Source organism: Eucyclogobius newberryi, unplaced genomic scaffold, assembly GCF_026437365.1.
Source record: "Eucyclogobius newberryi isolate DKJ021-1_F unplaced genomic scaffold, fEucNew1.0.hap1 SCAF_11, whole genome shotgun sequence".
In the NCBI taxonomy this organism is placed as follows: domain Eukaryota; kingdom Metazoa; phylum Chordata; class Actinopteri; order Gobiiformes; family Gobiidae; genus Eucyclogobius; species Eucyclogobius newberryi.
The window spans coordinates 21,050,222-21,069,370 of NW_027315735.1; the positions used below are offsets into that span (position 1 = coordinate 21,050,222).

General features: G+C 39.8%; 1 protein-coding gene across 1 annotated transcript; it reads left to right on the forward strand.

Moving 5' to 3' along the window:
- The first annotated feature begins 660 nt into the window (after positions 1–660).
- On the forward strand, positions 661–12,320 carry clcf1 (cardiotrophin-like cytokine factor 1). The gene is made up of 3 exons (XM_072437783.1): positions 661–1,002; positions 8,715–8,854; positions 9,701–12,320. Exons 1-3 carry the CDS (start codon positions 984–986, stop codon positions 10,853–10,855), a joined length of 1,314 nt encoding a protein of 437 aa, XP_072293884.1. The 5' UTR covers positions 661–983; the 3' UTR covers positions 10,856–12,320.
- The last annotated feature ends 6,829 nt before the right edge of the window (positions 12,321–19,149 follow it).

The following is a 19,149-nucleotide window of genomic DNA, read 5'->3' on the forward strand; positions in this document are numbered from 1 at the left end:
AGGAGCTGAGAACACTAAAAACGTACAAAGTATAAAAAGCCTATAGCCATAAGTTTCGTAGTGAAGCACTACAGGGCGCAAACTTGGACGACAATTATTTAGTTGTAATTTTAAACATGGGTAATTTCAAATGCCTTACGGCTATATTTGCTTAATGGAATAGGCCTCATATGTGATTTTATATTGCTGGATAATCTGTGTTATCATTGCGCACAGAATATAGGCAAAAAAAATACAAAATAAAGGGGCAAAATAGGACAAATTTTGATTGGGAAATTAATTGTTGAATCTAAAGGCCTAAAAAAATAAAGCTTTTGTGTCGCTTATAACCCGGGCCATAAAATATCCTAATTGAAAGCCATATTACTTCACTAACCTGCATAAACTTCAAGGACATGTGTGTTCATATTGCAGAATGTTCAGGTCTGGGGGCCTTGTATGACCTGAACCCCCCACCACATCATTCAAAGGACCAGAGTAAAGATCAAACAGCCGCTGTCAGATTGGCTTGAGGACGATGACGATTATCCCGAGACTGAAATGAGCTGGGACAAGTCTGACGAGCCCCGTGCGTGGATCATGAACTGCCTCGTGTCAAGTGGAGTTGATGCGTCAACCCGGTGATTCACCCGCGCACAGGGGCAAGGAGGAGGATTACGAGACTGGGAAACACGGGCAGGGAAAACCGGGAGAGAGGGGAGATCCAGGGGAGGAGGTGGAGGAAGCTACAAAAACCTCCACCGTCATTCAACCAGTCACAGACCATGCGCGCGACTGTGCACCAATACAAGACCCGCAGCCTTCTACTCAAGAGAGGACACTGAGCAGCACCTGATGATAACCACAGACACTTGGACTCAGAAATAGGGCTCAAGTTAAAAATCTACCAGAATCTGCAGACTTGTCGGCTTCTTTTAGCTTTACAGTGTTGAGTAGATGAACTTCTGAGAGCGCACTCAGGGGATATAACAGGATTTGGAAAAATGAAAAAGTTTTGCAGAGGTAAGTTCTTCTCACATTTATAATTTTGATGGATCTTAATCAATAATTACAATGAAAGTCACAATTGTTATTTTTTCATCTTCAGGAGTAACTGCGTTTTTACATAATTGCGCACACAATTGTTGCACAATTTACAACTAGAAACACGCCAAATAAACTATTATGAATAATCAATTATTTGCCATATGTATGCTATGGTTATGGAAATATAAAGTTTTGAGTATTATTATTCTTTTTTGTGAAGTTTTAATTGTATTTATTTTTTATTCAACATTTGTTGCATTAAAAATTTTAGGAGCAGAAACATTTCAGTTTCAAGATATGTACGATTTGATGAATGGCAAAGTAAAATAGCCTTTGTTGCTTAAATGTGGTGGTGTACAAAAGAGTGAGGATCCTAGAAAGTGGGGGTTCTGCACATTAAAAATGATTGGGGTGTCGGGGTCAGAGGCAGCTAAAGCCCTTGTCTCGTTAGCTGTCATTGATATGAGAAAGTACATGATTCATGTTAGTCAGGGTGTGAGAGGACACACACACACTGTTTCCTCAGAGGGAACTGGTGCGGCTGCTGCTCCATGTCCAACTGAGCCGCGGGAGCAAAGAAAACAATGAGAAATGCAACAATTGCAATAAAGGGAAAGGGCCAAACATGAACTAGAACATAATCCTATGATGTTATTCGGAAACAGCTTAAGGGGGTGTCGTTCCCAGTTATCAAATGTATCTATAAATGTTGAAGATATGAAAAAGGTTGTCACATGTGTCATACTCTTTGTGTTTTATGTGGAGTGCTAGAACAATAAAACGTTTTTACAAAGTTAAATATATGTACTTCATAATGCAATACAGTGCACCTGCCAGATTCTGTTTAATATGGTCAATTCTATGTGGATTTGCCTGTGATATCCTACTCTAAACTTCCATTAAAATCACTGCTGGAACCTTATTTCTACAATGTCTTGTTAGTTGGACATGGCAGTTAATGGTGAAAGGATTATGTGATTCTAAAAATGTGTCCTGTGTTTTACTAAAAATATGGCCTCGTTCTTCTTGATCAAATGTTGTGCTCCCGGTGTAGACACATGGGAACATAGAGAGGTTTGGAGTATCTCGGTCTCACACAGGCATGTTTTTGCAGTGAGGCTTGAATTAGTGTCGGTGTGTTTCGCATAAAACCGTTAGTGTGTGTTGGACCCTAACGCACTTGGCGAAAACAAAAAGAGAGCAAAGAGGAGAAACCTTCTCCATTTTTTTTATTTCCGCTGGGCCCGTCTTAATTTTCCACGGTGCGCAGTATATAGACAACAGGAGAATGAGAGCAAAGCTTGGAGACTGATAAAAAAAAAAAAAAAAAAAAAGTAAATAGAGGGAGAGCGGAGGGGGAGAGGAGCTGGCGGTGGAGGGGTTAATGCAGTGCAGATTCCCGTTTGACAGAAGTTAGCAGCACCCAAAGGGAAACACACAGAAAAGGGGAATGATATAAAATGAGTCGGTCACGCTTTGAACAGTTACACATGCTGTTTACATTTTTCCCAAATTAACATGGCCCCTCGCTTCAGTAAACTCTCTCCCACCAGCTCCCTCTGTACACCAGCTCCTTATTCTCGGCTCCTTCTCGTCCCGTCATTCATCGACAGTATCGCCACTCAGGAACTTCTTCTGCAGAGAGGAAAGAGGCGCCTTAATTAGCAATCAAAGCATCATGAAAGCCAATATAAACATGGCTGCACAATCCAACTGTCTGACAAGTTAAAAGTTTATGTTAAGGGAATTTACAATATTTTTTTAATTTTTTTTTTACGTAGAGGAAATCATATTAATCAATACAAAATATGGAACTAAAAAGTGATGTCCTACTTAAGACACCTTTGTAGGTATTACAAAGGTGTCTTAAAATGTTCTCTTGGAGCTGAAAAGCGAGACACTAGAACTAAGTAAAATAATTCAACTGTTATTATGAGAGTTGTGTATGACAAAAATACATTTTTTTTTTTATAAGAAAGCAAACTTTAACACCAGATGCCCTTCCTGTGCCTGATGCAATCTACACACATACTCACATAATTAGTAAACAGATTTGTATGACAGTAAAAATAACACATTAAGAGATTTATATGGCCCATTGTCCTGACCAGTCTCAGCAGACATGGTTCACTTTTGGTAAATTTGATGAACAAGCATTTAACAAAAACAGGTGTTGGGCCATTGTTAGTAACGGCTGTGAAAAAAATATACTTCAGGAGTTGTTTTTATCTCAAAAGTAACTTTTTATTGAGGCAAATAAAGATCAGATTTGGTCCATTGACCTAAGAAAGATAAAAGTAAGTAATAAAAAGTTGCTCCAAGTGTAAATATGGTATAAATCATATAAAATACAGTCAGAACAAAGTGATGTAAGCAAGATATCTTTAAACATATTGAAGCAATTCGATAAAAACTTATGCAAAAGTTTCAAAATAATGTCAGATGCACTTGACCTGACCGGGCTAGTTAAGAACCCTGGTTCAGACATAAAAAAGAGCGGTTTGTGAACAAGGATGTGGAGGGAGTCTGGATTTAAATGAAGAAAAGATGAAGCCGGGAAAAGCGTGTTGCCAATTAGTGAAAGGAAGAGAGGAGGAAAGGTAATTATGGAGCGAAAGGAAGGAGACTAAGGAATCAAAGTTTGATCTTTCCAGAGGATCTAAGGAGCGGGGGCAGCGTGATCAAGCGACGAGAGATTGAAACCAAACATGGTGATAAAAAGCAGATATGAAGGGGAGGGAATCCATGGATTCAAAAAGTATGTGATGATGAACGGCAATTTACTGCAAAGGTGAAGACAGCCAAGACGAGCTGCAGAGTGTTAAAGTTAAAGTTTCACAAAAGGGATAAAGATGTGAAACAAAAAATGATTAAATTATATCTTCTTTCTTATTTTGGGGTTTTTGAGACGACACTTGGCAACCTGTAATAGTGAAACCCATGTTTTTATCGGTATATTGTGTACATAAAGTAGGGATTGTTTGTATTCTAATTAGTCAGTGAACGCTCGTGTGCATTGAGTTAGCACAGGAATGCCCGTTTGATTTAGGACAAGCTGCAAATAAATCAGAATTTTTCTGTACAAAGTCACAAAACAATGTATTCCCTCCGAAGATCACTCACTTCTATGGCATACAACGCTGTGGAAGGATAAAGCAGGAGTTGTTCTACTAGACGTGTTTTACCAAATAATTGTTGCTAAATACAGTTTTGAACTTGGCAATGATGAGTCTGATCTGTCAGTAAAGACTCACAATCTGCCTTCAGGCTCCTTGTCTGTTTGCTGTAACTGACAGTAAACACGCAATGCAAATCAGATGAAAGGGAAACTCTGTTTAAAATATTGGGAAAAATGATGCAACGACTGACAAATAATGTACAGAAACCTTGCCAAAAATATTTGACCCCAACAATATACGTAACTTTGGGATATGATAATGCTTTTCTTATTTAAATTTGTTTTTGCGGTGGATCAAAAACACTGGAAATGTTATGACATTTTTAAATTCAAACCAAAGATATGACCTTTGTAGCAAAAAAAGAAAAATCTTGAACTGAATATTTTTTATGCCGGAGGACTGGTTTGGACACTAAGCTCACTTTTGATTTGATCGTCTTCTTTTCATTTATTTTTTTTAGTGCATTGATTCACTTTCCAGCAATAAAGAAACTGGACAGTGCCGTTTCTACCTATTTTAGTCTCCGAGTTGAATGAGGCATGTTAGAAGTGAAGCCAAAGGGGAAGCTTGTACACGTTCATCAGTATCACGGCTGTAATCAGATCGTTTTTATTGAGTCTGGATGGAAATAAAACAAACATTATAAAGTGAATCAAACGAGCTCTGGGATAAATTAAACTCAGCGCTTTTTTCTGATGCTTAGACTTTAAACCTGTCTTTAATATCACTCAACAAACTGCGCTGTTATTCACCCATAAAGAGCTGTAATAACAGGTATGTGACAAGGCAGTAAATTAAGTGCTGTCACTAAACTTTTTCTTGTGGTGCATTTAAGGACTTCTGTGCAATGACAAAACGGTGTAAAATCTCATCTCCTGTTGATGTACAGCAGTTATGTGTTTGGTCGTTTCAGAGCATGTTTTAAATGGTAATATGAATCCTTTTTGGACCTGATCAGTACATCCTCAGATTGGCATATGTCATATGTTGATTTGCTAAATTGCAGAGTTGGATTTTGTATTTTCACACTACCAAAAGTTGTTCAAATGTAATTTTTAAAACACCACCTTACATCAACCTCAAGCAGCTAGTGTAAAAAAATAAATAAATAGATAGATAGTTTCAAATGTCAGTTATGAGCTAAAGCAATATTAAAGAATATACATTTTGCCACAATTTTGGATTTTAATTCCTTCATTTTAATTTCTAATAATTTCCAAAAGTCAAAACACTTGATAAAATCTTTGTTAGTTGTGTAATAAATATGCCTAAAATACAAACCAAATTCTAAGAAAGTTTGAGGAACAAAATTGGTCAAACCTTAAAAAACAACAACACACACATTAATTGCTAAAATTATTGCTAATGAGTTGGGACACTTGAGTTGAAAGACAAAAAAGTGTTCTCGGGTCTATGCATCGATTCACAAATATGAATTATGCAACTCTAACACTCCCAGCCCACCTGGCAATCTTATTGTTCAAACAAAATCTTACTCTCCTTTTTACTCGGAATCAAGTTTGTGTTGGGCCAATGTCAGGATACGAGCCCAGAAACACATGGAGACCCACACGAGGAACAGGTCACGGCCGGCTGGTTTAGGGAACCCCTGTGTCGCTGTAACGCAATCCGTCTTCAGAGAAAGTTCTGGATTCAGCCCTGCCCCGCTGCCAGGTACAACCCATGCACATCCCCCACCTACACCCCACCCCGAACCCCCAGGGCCCGCTCTGAAGTCACTGCACTTACTCAATATATTATTATATAACAAATTATCTGGATACGACTTATCTCATGCAGTTTAAGCCAAGGATGTTTTCAGACATGTCAGCGATCAGTCAAAACAAGAACCCGTCTGGCAATCATCTCTCAAAAGCATGTGGCAAGAGACAAAAGGAAATATTTCACGTTGATTTTTGGACAATTTTGCTTCATTCCATGTTTTCCCCCCTACATTTGTACCTGTTTATGCATACTGGCAGTCCTTTAGCTTCCAGGCTGTTTACATTGCTGATTAGGGGCTTGTTTAGACACAAACAGAGAAGGAACACGTGGCGTGAAAAGCTCCAAACGTAAAACATCTAATGTTGTTGACGGGTGAAGAGGCTGCTTGAGAGAGGTGGGTTTTCCCGAACATGAAGTACATGCAAGGTGTGTGTGGGAGCCAGTGGGAGTGTCCAGGACCCAACCACAGTGTTTTAGATAATAGTCTAGTGAGGATGCTTTGATGTTGCCGATTAGCAAGGCGGAACAGGTACAAGGGTGCATTACCAGCTATTAACAGAGCTTTTTCAACATTCTGCTGCTGGGGATTGTTTGTTCGGTTTTGTGTCCCTGTCAGTCAAGTTTGTCTAATCCTTTTTTAATTTCAAACTGTCAGATTCCCAAGCTATTATTCAATTTGTCCTATATACCCGGGATGACTTTACATGTTCATAACTCTTTATTTTTTCTAACATCGCCTGGATACAAGAATAATACAAGGTTTGAATTCACCTGTCTCTTCTTTTAATAAACAAGAGCTTTGGAGCCATATTTTCCACTATATATTTGTGTTTCTCAAAATGGATCAGCTCTTGGTATGCAGGTCACTTTTAAGGAGATGTCTTTTACAGTTTAAATCCAATTTTGATTAAGTATATATATATATATATATATATATATATATATATATATATATATATATATATATATATATATATATATATATATATATATATATATATATATATATATATATATATATATCCGGTCATAATGTTACATGCTCATGGTATATTTTTCAATAAGTAAGCAATTGATTAATAATGATTATCAAGACTGTATGGATTTTTATGGGCAGAAAGGAGAAGGCATGGAGTGAATTAGCTGACCATTTAGGAATGAATCATGAGTTTCACCTACATTTCTTTCATAAAATGTTGCGATTTTTTTCACCATTTTTGGACGACCTACTTTCTATGGTGGAAACACACCCATACTCTATTTAAGTAATGCAATGAGGGATTTATAAGATATACATATCAGTTTCAACCCTGCCCTTTTTTAAGTGCCTATATTAGCCTATACTTAGAAATAGTTGAGTCATACTTCCAAGGTGTAGACCTGCTCTGTTTTCATAGAAACTAAATTAAGATAATTGATTTTAAAAGCACCTTTTTTATATTTTTAAGTCTGATTTCCCTTAAATTCTCTAAATTAAATGTAAAAATATGCAGAAATAGAGGGCTCACGTCTGGCAGTGGGACAACTAATCGGGGTTAATTGTCAGCTGTTATTTTAACCCAGAGCATGAACAAGGTAAGAGGAGTTGAAGTGGGATTTAATCTAAAACAGAAACTGGAGAAGAAAAGGAAAATGCAGAGATTACTACAGGGCAGCTCCACATTGGCCCTAGGTGTCCTCTAGGGAAACCCACAATATTGTGCAATACACATTTCTCACCTACTTAAGAAAGGCATGTTTGGTACACAATTACAAGCGTGAATCACAGGCTGTGTCACAGTGTATGAGGGTGGACAAAGAGGAAAAGGATGACGCAGAGTGAAGACAGTCAGATAACGTGAGTTATCTTAAGAAGAAAAAAGGTGAACAACTTGAAAGGCCCTGATGTTGAAAAGCAGCTCCCATTTTCTCAGTTGGAAATCAGAGACATAGGGCTCTAAAAGATCTCTGCTGTGGCAGACTTCTACCCAAATACACTCAAAAACATACTCAAAACTCTGTTGTGAACAAAAATGTGAATTTAATCCCCATATTCAATTATGGATCCAAACATTCTCACAGACACTCAGTCTGTAACATGAAACACCTACACAAACAAGGGCAAACGTAAACAGCACCGTCGGCTGTAAACATACAACTGATACAAACACATTAATGTTTGTGATTGTAAAGAAAGCCACATGTCGCGCTTTTGGAGATCAGGAATGAACATGCAGGACTTTTTGTCTGACAGATTAGTGCATTTGTCCGTTGGACACTATTGGTGTGGCTTCACAAAATGAAGAAAATGAGCTGTTTGCAAAACTATGTTGTAAATTGTTCCACAATATATCATATAGTTATATAATATATATATGAATAAGGAGGAGCACATTTGGTGCTTGTGGTGAGGAAAGTGGCATACTGGAGGACTTAAAACAGTAATACTAAATCACATTAAGTAGTTTTACAATTCGTTTTAGGTAATGACGTTAATAGGTTTTGTAAAATAACGTGCAGAGCTTGTTGGCAAAGTGTATTTTTAATTATTAAAATAAATATTTAACTGAATCATACATCTCAAAGATCACCATAGATACTAAATAAATTAATCAAAACCCCATTCAATTCCCCTTGAAATTGGTATTGAATCAACATTTAAATAATTAGTTTTAGAGTTGTATATCATCCCATTGTTTTGATTTCAAATACCTCAACAGTTTTTTAATTAGCTCTTGGACACCTGAGATGTGAGCCTCACCAAAGAGATTTTTAATGAGATTTTTTATTATCTTTGCTCTACAGTTCATTACACGCAGATGGTCGTGCTATTGGCCGCTGCCGTGGCCTCAGCGTTGGATCCCAGCGAGAGGAGCTCCATAGAAAGCACTTATGAGCTGACCAAGTACCTGGAGTATCAGCTGAAGGAGATCAAAGACGTATATGTGAGTAATTTAACACAAATACTGTGCAAAATGAAAGACAATCAAAACAGATTCCTCAGCTGTAATTGTCCATGCTAAAAGTTAATTGTCAGCACTAGCCCTTTGCAAGTGTGTGTTGGACATATGGACCAAAGATGTCCTCTTAAAAAAGATCCAATTCCTGGCTAATTAACACATTTTGGTTTGTGTTCGATTTATTTATACAAACATGAAAGTAATACTCCTAATTTTCTAATGAAGAACATGGGTGCTTCCTGGAAACTGTAACAACACAACAGAAAGCACTTTTCCATTTGATTTTAATGAATGAGAACAGTGTGTTGAATTAATGTCAGCCCTAAAGGTGTCTCAAATGTGTTTGTGGGATGTGTTTTAAACGCTATAGGTCCAGGGGTTCATTAAAACATACTACTGTTGATAGTTGAAGTTTATGGCCCCAGACTGTCTTTTTTATGATTCAATGTAATAACTGCGAAGTGTGTATTTTTACAGAGCCCTTTTTAAATAAAACCGTCAGCAACTAATGTCGGTATTGCTGTAATGTAAGACAAAATAACAAAGATCACAACATAAATCTATAAAAAGTTTAGGTAAACATCGTAAAATAAACACAATTGAGTAAGTTATACAACCTTTGTTTGGGCACAACAATAGTTATTAAGTGTAGATGGATTTGAATAAGTTGAAGCAGTGTCTTTTCTTTGTATGTATTTTTATTTAATTATATTTATTTCTTCTAAAAAAAAAACAAATATAATTGCATCTATTCATATCTGAAAATGCCAAAAACAAAACAAAGGATCTAAACATAACTGACCAATAGTTTTGTCTGAATTTCTTCCACAGCTCACATACCTGGGCCCTCCATTTAACGAGAAAGATTTCTCCCCCCCACGGCCCAACAGCACCGCCCTGTCCCTGCCCAGCGCTGCCACTCGCCTGGAGCTCTGGCACGGTCTGGAGAACCAGGCCCGGCTGGCTCAAAACCAGAAGGCTTACTCCATCCTCTTGGCGGCCGTCCGGGAGCTCGCCCGGTCTACGCTCTGCCCCTCTCTCAAAACGTCGCTGTTACACTTCTGCACGGGACTTGACGGGCTGCTGGGGTCTATATCGGCGCTCATGACCACATTGGGGTACGCACTTCCGGCCTCATCTGCAAACATGAGGATGATCAGCGGCGACGCGCAGAGAGACAGGGACCGACCCGCTCCCCTCATGAGCCCCGGCCTGTACCGATCCAGGACCAGGGCAGAATCGGGACAGCGGGGAAGCGTGACGAGGCGGACGAGGACGAGGGTGGTCAGGGGCGACGAGGAAGACGCCGCGGACTCGATGGGCGCGAGGGGAGCAGAGATGCCCGGAGGGAGGACCGCCGGAACAAAAGAGCGAGGAAGACGGCGTGGAAAAAGGGAAGAACCGGAGACATGGGGCTGGGACTTTGAGAGAGATGCTCAAAACACAATGGGCACAAAGAGAAAGCTGTTGAGTCTGTCTGAGGAGCAAGAATTTGGTGTATCGCCACCCGGCACCCAAACCTCCATTCACAACATCAACTCAAATAACAACAATGCATTCAGTTACAACCTCAACGCACCAAACGGAGACACACTTAGGAAGGAAGATGGCATTCTCGTGGATACGGGACTTTCAGCCCTGGTTCCAAATTATGCTAAATCAAGTTTGTCTTCTTCTAAACACCACCGATCTCCGCGCTCACTCCTGCCGTCAACAATTCCCCCTCCGCTCTCAACACTGTCCCTGCTATACCAGTATGGGGCCGGAGAGGAGCACACCCTTCTACCGCAGCCGGTCCCGCTGTCTTTACGAAAAGAGCTGTACTCACGCCCCCTGCACTCGTCTCCTCCTTCCTCTTCTCTGTCGGTGCGACCCACGATGAACGACTTTGCCAGGAAAGTGGAGGGTTTTTGGATACTGCGCGAACTGCAGAGCTGGCTGTGGCGATCGGCTAAGGACTTTAATCGCCTTAAAAAGAGACTCTGAGGATGAGAAAAGAAAGAGTTGTATTAGACAAAATTTGCACAAAATCAAATAAGACTGGAAAAACTGCAGGCACACAGAGGGTTAATGATTCATGTCCAACTGGACGACATGAATGAAGGATTGTACAAAGCCGACACATAAGATGATTATCTGATTAACCTCGTTCAACACATACTCAGTGGCGCTTTAAAGATCAACAGAAATGTAGCTGTTGGTGGCGGGGCACAGAGACACATAGGGGTCAAGTGAGTGATGGGCAGCCGTACAGACAGGGCAGCCATTGAGAAACATCTGATTCAGTGACCCAACCAAGTGTGAATCAGCAAACATTCGCATTGTCCCAAAGCGAGATGGGAAAACTGTGAATGGGTGCGGGACAAAAGGGAAGGAAATAGCCAGAGGATGAGGAGGGCAGCGATGAGGAGAGAGGAAGCAGAGGAGGACTGGAGGAGGCGTGAGTCAAGCGGGTACAGGGAAAGATGCTGAGTAATCCCGTCTGCCCGCGTGGTTACAGTAACTCTACAACAGGGCTACACATGCTGTCCAGACAAAAGGTGGTCATAGTGGAATAAGACGCACCATTGTGGTAAATCAAAACCATCATCAGTTTAATTGCTGCTTTTTTTGGACGCTCACTCCGATATAATTTCACCTTTTGCTTATAACACCTTTTTCACCTCACCATATTAAGTGTATATTTTATATTTTACGTGCTGCAATTCTGTTAAAATTTACAGGAAGGTTTGAAGAGATTTTCACTATGTCCTTTCTCTCGCAGAAGGTACGCTCCCCCGCTTGTCTCCACAGAGATGTTATTGCTTTGGCTGGAATGTTCCACAGTATATCATTAAATTTGTCTGTACACCTACATCGTCAGATTACAAGTCAGATCTGTGGATAGGCGAGCCCATTCACAGTACCAATGCATGTTTTTGTGGTATTTTTCCAGCAATACAAATTTAAAGATGCCACACAATCGAGAGACATAAGTTTAATGCGATACATTTCTGTACATCGCAAGCGGTTTACTCTCTACCCGAAAAGTTACATAGTGCACCTTTAATTTGTTCTTACTTAACATATAAACAAGTAACTCAATTGTTGACATTGATTTTCTCATGTGAATGTACAAGAAAGTGAATGAGGGAATATTAAACAGGACGCATAGTTTGACAATTACAGCCTTCTATTTAGGATTTCCTCTGTTGTAGCTTCGACTGGTTCGTTTAAGTAGTCCATTTTGCAATGATGTGCCTTGAATTTTGTGGCTAATGTTGAATATGTCTCTAAAGTATTTATTGAGAGAAATGTTTATTTATTATTTTTACTGTGTGAGAATACTCAAAGAATAAATCTTAGCTTTTGTACACAATGTCTTGTTGGTGCTCATTTGGGAACACATTACGAAATGGAAAAAGGAATGGGAAGTCAATGTTTGAATTTTATAGATGGGTTTAAGTCATTGGCACAAGGGGAGAGGAGTTTGGGGGTCGGGGGGAGAACAAAGACTGGCTCACATTCACGCATTAAAATAAAGCCAGGGAGGCGGGGTGCAAAAGTTTATTATTTCTCTGTCCTGGTGAAAATTTATGATGTCCCATTTTGCCTTTCATCTTTGACTAACCCCTTCGATTGATCCCTCCCCCTTTTCTTGCTTCCCTTTTTGGATCGCATTATCTCACGAAGCTCTTCTTCCAAAAACATAGCTCGTTGCTGTGACACTGAGGGATTTACCTGAGCCAAACCAGTCCCAGGTACAAAGACACCCTGGTAATCCCGGGACAACCACCTCAAATCTTTTCTGTTTTGTATTAATGCACCGATCGCATCATGTCTGCTCTGTGGTTGCCTCTAGCTCTTTTATAACATCTTTACCTATTCTCTTTTTTCTTCTTTGTTTGTCTTTATTGCTCTGGACCTTTTTTACTGTGTGCTCCACTGCCCCGGGGCTCTTATTAAAGGATCAATGAGAATCTCCCTTTCCATCACCTCCGAGGTACACACCTGCACAACCACACTGCTTCCCCCAAACAAATATAATCCTAAATGCACACATCCCGAGAAGCATTATACTGGTTATGCAAGTGCACAACTTTAAAACATGAAACTATAGCTATACAAGTATCTAGTGACACAAAATGGATAATGCCTATTGTGAATATGATTTTTGTTTTGTGTACTTCTGTATCATTTGTTCTATTTGCTAATGTCATAATACTTTGGGCAAATAAGATTAACTAATGGAGCAGGGGATAAATATTAAAACATAAAATTTACCGTACTAGATGTGTTTATGTGAGGTTATGGGCAGAGAGGTTGAATGTATGTGCTTATGAAAGGAAGCGTGCTGATTTTAAACTAGTATTTGAATGACATGACCCTATGTAATATCGGTTTAATTTATTAATGTTAATTTTGTCGATACATTTAATCTATATTTCCACTGTTCCACTCCACCATCCGGCTCAGGGACTACAGGTGTAAATTTGCATTTGGGCTATAACCTGGTAAAAGCATCTTTCCTATGACTGTAGTCTTGGGTAATGTATTGCTGTGCACTGTCCCTGTACAAATAAAAGCATACCATACCTAAAATGTATTGATGGAACAAATTGAAAAAAAAAATATATATATACAGAGATTACCAAGGATATTTGTTATTCAAGGAAATTTGCTCGAGATAAAAAGATTAGCTTGATAAGATAAGGTCTTAAGTTAAAATAAACCATTCACAATAATTGACTATATTGTGAGAGAGATTTGTGGAAGCACATTATTTTCACTGAGGCCTCAAATGCTCCCACTGAATGTGTTCCTTCACTGGATGATATAACAGTGCTGTAATATCACTTTAAGGATGATATTAAAGGGGAAGAAATCTGGAAACACAATTGTGCGTCCATTTTCTTGCATTATCGAGTTAGTAAATATTTAGTGTAGCAGTTCCTTTAGTCACACAGGAAGTGACTTGCATTAATGGAGGAGGACAGTGTCAGCGATTACACATCGTTATTTTCACTAAACAGGGCTAGGGGTTAACTCAGAACCCCTCACTTATAAACACACACTCAAGCACGAGATGCTGTGTTTTTAACATTTAGAGCTCAGTCACTGAGAGGCCGCCAGTCATCGACAAAGGCAGCTTTGTGCGCTGACTGCATGGATGACGACGAGTGTAATGTGTGCCCCTGTGTGGGCTTGCAAACACAGCACGTGTGCGAATCATTATCTCTATTGTGCCGCAGCTTCATTGGTAAGAGACTTGTCATGCATTGCTATCTACCAGCAATCGCTCAGCACAAATCTGTCTGCCTTTCCTGCTCTTGTTTTGTCTGTCAGCAGAGTACAGACAAATTGCTATAACTAATATGTCGCAGGAGAGAGGGGCCCCGTTAGTGGACTAGGACCCAACTCTGGAAACGTTTGATGAGAAAAGATAATGTGATTGACAAGCCATTGACATTATTGGCTTGTTAGTTGCATGAGGCAGCTGCTGAAAGAACAGTGTGTCTCAGCTTTAAACCCGCTACACATGTGCTGTCTGTCTGCCTGTGATCTCAGACCCAGATGAGTCTGTGCAACTGTCATGCTACAAAACTTTTATTTGCTCTTTGCAGCGTTTCTTCCCTTTCCAGACTAACCCCATCTTTTTGTTGTCTTTTAAACACTTGCCTTTTGGAGTGAATCCTCTCGACTTAAGGTCAAGTGTGGGGAGCTGTAAAGTTAAGTGATTGCAGACCATTTGTATCTAAACAAGGAGTAAATGTATGGTTGAGTCATGCCACAACTATAAGATATTCAATTCCAAATAATAGACCAGATGTAAATAAATATTTCTATACACATTACTAGACCGATCCTTGTTTTATATACTCCTAAAGTTACCAAGCGATCTTAAACTAGCTATAATTCACACAGACACGCTATTGTCAGTCCTCTCTCCTACTCTGCATCTGGCCCTCTCAATTTGTCTTGCCTGCTCTACAACATTAGTCCTCTGCCCCATTTGCCCTCCTTCTCCGCATCCATCCATCTTGTCCAACCACCCGGGTAGCCATTTTAAACCACTTTGTGTCATTTTCTCTCTTTTTACCCTGCGTGTCCCCTGTTTTTTCCCCGCTACAATTGAACCCTTTCACGCTTCCCTCCAATTCCCTGGGCCACCCCCGCGCTCCTCTTTTTCCATCTGTCCATCTCTGTCTCTGCTCCCTCTCCGTTCTGCTCACCTGCAGCACATAAAAATTCCTCTTTACTTTCTCCAGAGGATTGTTCGGTCACTCAGGGATTTACTGCATTCCTCCATGTGCTCTTCTTGTACTGTGTATCTGTCTGCCCCATTTTAGCATCTTGGCAGTTCTACACAGCGTTTGATTTAGCCCATCTTCCACTCCTTTTGTCCTTTTAACACATTTGTATCCCTTCTTAACCCTCAGTTTTCTTTCCTCATCCCTCCCTGTCGTTTAAAAATAACAATCTCTAATCCCAAGACTGTTTTTTTCCACTACCCAACCCTCTTTACTATTTTTTCCCCTTGCTTCTGCTGTACTTGCCGCACCTGGCCTCTCCCTGCTGGGTTTCTGCCACAATATGGCATGTCCCGCCTCCGCTCAGGTCGCTGTAAGGAGTAGGGTTGGGCCGCATCATCTCACTGATGTCGGGGGGGACGCTCCGACACCTGAGGCACAGGATGAGGATGATTTATGGGTTAATCAATGACTGGTCCATGTGAGTAAAACCGCAGAGGAGTGTGAGCGCTTTCATGTCAGGTTTCCTCTGGGCTGTTGACTTTAGTCCCTGAAGGAAAACATCGTCAGCTGTCATCTCCTGTTGTTCAGCTTCTCAACAAGTTTTCTAAAGCAATTAGTGGAAAGAGACCCAATAGTGTTAGCTGATTTTAGCTGGATCTTGTAGTTTTGTAATTCAGCTTTTGAAATAATGCAGAGCTTAAAGGAATTGATTCCTAATAGTTTATAAAAAAAAAAAAAAAAAAGATTAGCTGAATGCAAATCTTTGAAGAGTAAATATTACAGTAAATAAAATACAAAAATAAATGTCAAAGGGGATACGTGGATAATTTGCTAAATTTTACTATTCAACTTATGTATACTTTATAATACTTCAAAAACTGATATATAGTCATTCTTGAGAGTTATAATATGCAAGTATGTTACGATAATTTTTTGTACTTGCCTCGGGCATCACGAAGGTAATAGACAAATGTAGGCGAGAACAGACTCTAACATCGTAATTTGGGCAGATTCTTATTTAGTCTGCAGGGTCAGAATGGACCAAATGAACAAAACAAAAGTGGACCGACATTTTAGTGTGTTTTTATATGGATGTTCAATATTTGTCTCTGTTTCTAATTTTGAATCTTGGGGGTTGTGAACAGTGTGTTGGACATAGAAAGCAGGTGGTGGTGGCTATACTTTATAAAAGGAAAAGTAGTGCCAGATGATGGCAGGGATGTTTGACAGCATCTATTATATCGGATAAGTGACAGATCCTAACACAAGTACAAACAAATGAAAACGCAAGAGGACTGCGCTACGCAATTTATTCAAAAGTGATCTGCAGCACCTTTGTTCTTTGAGCCAAATCTTTTTGACACAAATCCAGCATCTAAGTACCTTACCTTCCAATATGAACTTACTGCTTATGACAGGCAAGCTCCTGAGCTGCTTGTAAAATCACATATTTGATTAATAGGTGCACTAGACCGTAAGAGCAAAATGGTATTTTTGCTTTTATTTTCCCTGGGGCCTTGGGTGAGATTCAATGAGGCGTTTTACTTGTTACCATGTCGCAGCCGACTCTACATGTTTGACAAGTCATGGTTGGTTAAGAGACTTAAATTACTGTTTTAGAGCAGCTGTCCGGCCAAAACCAGGACGTCTTGCAGCGCTCGCTCCTTCACAGCAAACTCAAAATGGGAGAATGGTGTGAAACATAAATAGAAAGCTTTTAAACTGTCTGGGAGCCAAGAGACAAAGATTATGGCGAAATTGAACTTCACAGATGAGTCTTAACACAACTTTTTGTGTCAATTAGAAGTAAATGTGACCGTATGTGTATATTCCTACTTTAATCCTTATCTAAACAGCCCGTGGCTTCTGTCTCCTGTCCCTATATTATCATGTGAGCATCAGTCTTTTCAGAAAGACAATGTTTGCTTGGGCGGCAGTGGCTCAGTCGCGAGAAAGCGCAGCCTCCTTGTATGTGTGAATGTGGTGTGAGTGATTAGTGGTGGTTGGAGGGCTTATGGTGCAGATCCTTGCGTCCATCAGTCGACCCCAGGGCAGCAGTGACTACATCCTAACATGGAGAGAATGAATAATGAACAAAATAACATCTTGGAAAGTGCTTTATAATCCTAATGTATTCATCTTCATAAGCGACAAAATAGGCAATGTGTATGTGTGACAAGCTATGGTACAATCGCCTCTCCATAGATCTGATTTATAACACGGCCAGCTGGTGTCACCTGCTTGTCTCCATGGTTATAAACAAGTTGAATGCCATAGTGTGGAACATTCCTGGCCAAGCAATTCATCTTAATGGTGACAAGCAGATGGCAAACCTTCTACTAGAAAAATTACATAGTACACCTTAAATAATGATGCGGCTACTAAAACTGCCACTGCTATTTACTGGTAAAGTTTTGATAATCAATAGCGACCTTTTCCTACAATGAAGTACACAGTAACAAACAGCGGTTTAAGGTCTCAATACTGCATTGAGTACACAGAGAATTTCTACATACAGTTCTCTTATGAACCGTAAAGTAATGTGATCCCCTTTCTTCATACCGTTACGCTGTCTGATTTGTCTTTTTGGTTTGAGCACAATCAGACAAGACTGGACTAAAAAACAGACACGCTCGCATTTGTCTGGTAGGACAAAAAATGGTTGATCAACGAGCAAGAATGCTCAATGCAAGACAAGGACATTGGGATTTTCTGTTTTCGGGCCAGACTCATGGATAGATCTGCATGAGCTGGAATCACATCCCATTTGTGGCAAAGAGTTTGATGCATGACAGATTTGAACTCTTAACATTTAAACTGATTGAACAAGGGCCAAACATGCAAACATTTTAACTTGTTAGACTGGGAAAGTGTGGTTTTAAATAGGAGAGTTTTGTAAAGACATTATTCTCACCTCATAATCAATATCCTATGTGAAATTGCCCGTTAGCGTTAGCGTTCAGAAAGACTTAAGATCATGAATGTAAAACAGAGATGTATAGAATCACAGCTGCCATGCAAACCCTGCCATGCAAGAATGTTCTGCTGGGAGCAAAAAATATCAAAGCCAACCCCAACAAGTTGTTTTGAATAAGTTAGTGCTTTCATGTGCAGTTTGCCGTTGTAGATGGAACAAAGATCAGATGCGCTGGTCAGTTTCAGCCCGACTGCGCCGCTCCAACGTCAAAGCTAATCCCCCGGCACAAAGAGCTCAGTGGGAACTGAAATAACGAGTGACTAGAATTTGATTTTCTTCAACGTGCCACAACTTGATTGACATGTTGTACAATCAAATCAAAGTGCTGACAGCTGGGACTGATTTCTCACAAGTGTTGTGGTTTGGAGGGAATAAATGGGAAAGCAAAATAAAGGGAAAGGCAGCTAAGAAGACTTGAGTCTTAAATTAGGCCAAAGAACTCTTTTCTCTTGACGTCACAGTAGAGTATTTCTTGGCGATTTGTTTTCCATTAGTCTGACTATTGTCGTTTGTGTCTGTGGGCTGATCTAAGGCAATTGAAGGACCACAAAGATGCTGAGAAACACTTGTTACAGTGGCTTTTGTCTGGAAACTCATTGGTGTCTGTTTCCTCATATTGTTTTACATGACACCTCCTGAAAATAATGTCTCCTTTATCAGGTCATTGTGGAAGCTACTATTACTCTGTAGATTCTTAGCACATAATAAAACTGATACGTTTAAAGCTGGGGATAGTTAACCTTGACCTCTGTTTTAAACTATAATGGTATTACTCTGGAGGCTCAAATAAATGTGAGAAGTACAGAAACGTATTGCTCAGCTCAGTAACAATATTTTCCTAACCGATGTGGGACCCATATGAGCCTCTGTAAAGCTCGTGGTGGACTTTCATTAAAGTATGCTTTTAAGTTAATGCATGATGTTATCGTGTTCTGCTCTCAGCTTCTCTGGTCCTGCCGACTGTGTGCACCTCTGTCTTAGTCGTTATCGCTGCTGATCTTTGTCCCAAAGCCTCATAGCAGTCTATGGACTGGACTCAAACAACTCCTCAGCTGAATCTGAGTCAGATT

What these genes read in the sequence shown, in the direction of transcription:
- clcf1 (XM_072437783.1), top strand. An exon ending in AGGAGATCAAAGACGTATAT is followed by an intron (nt 8,855 to 9,700) that starts GTGAGTAATTTA and finishes TTTCTTCCACAG; the next exon opens with CTCACATACCTGGGCCCTCC.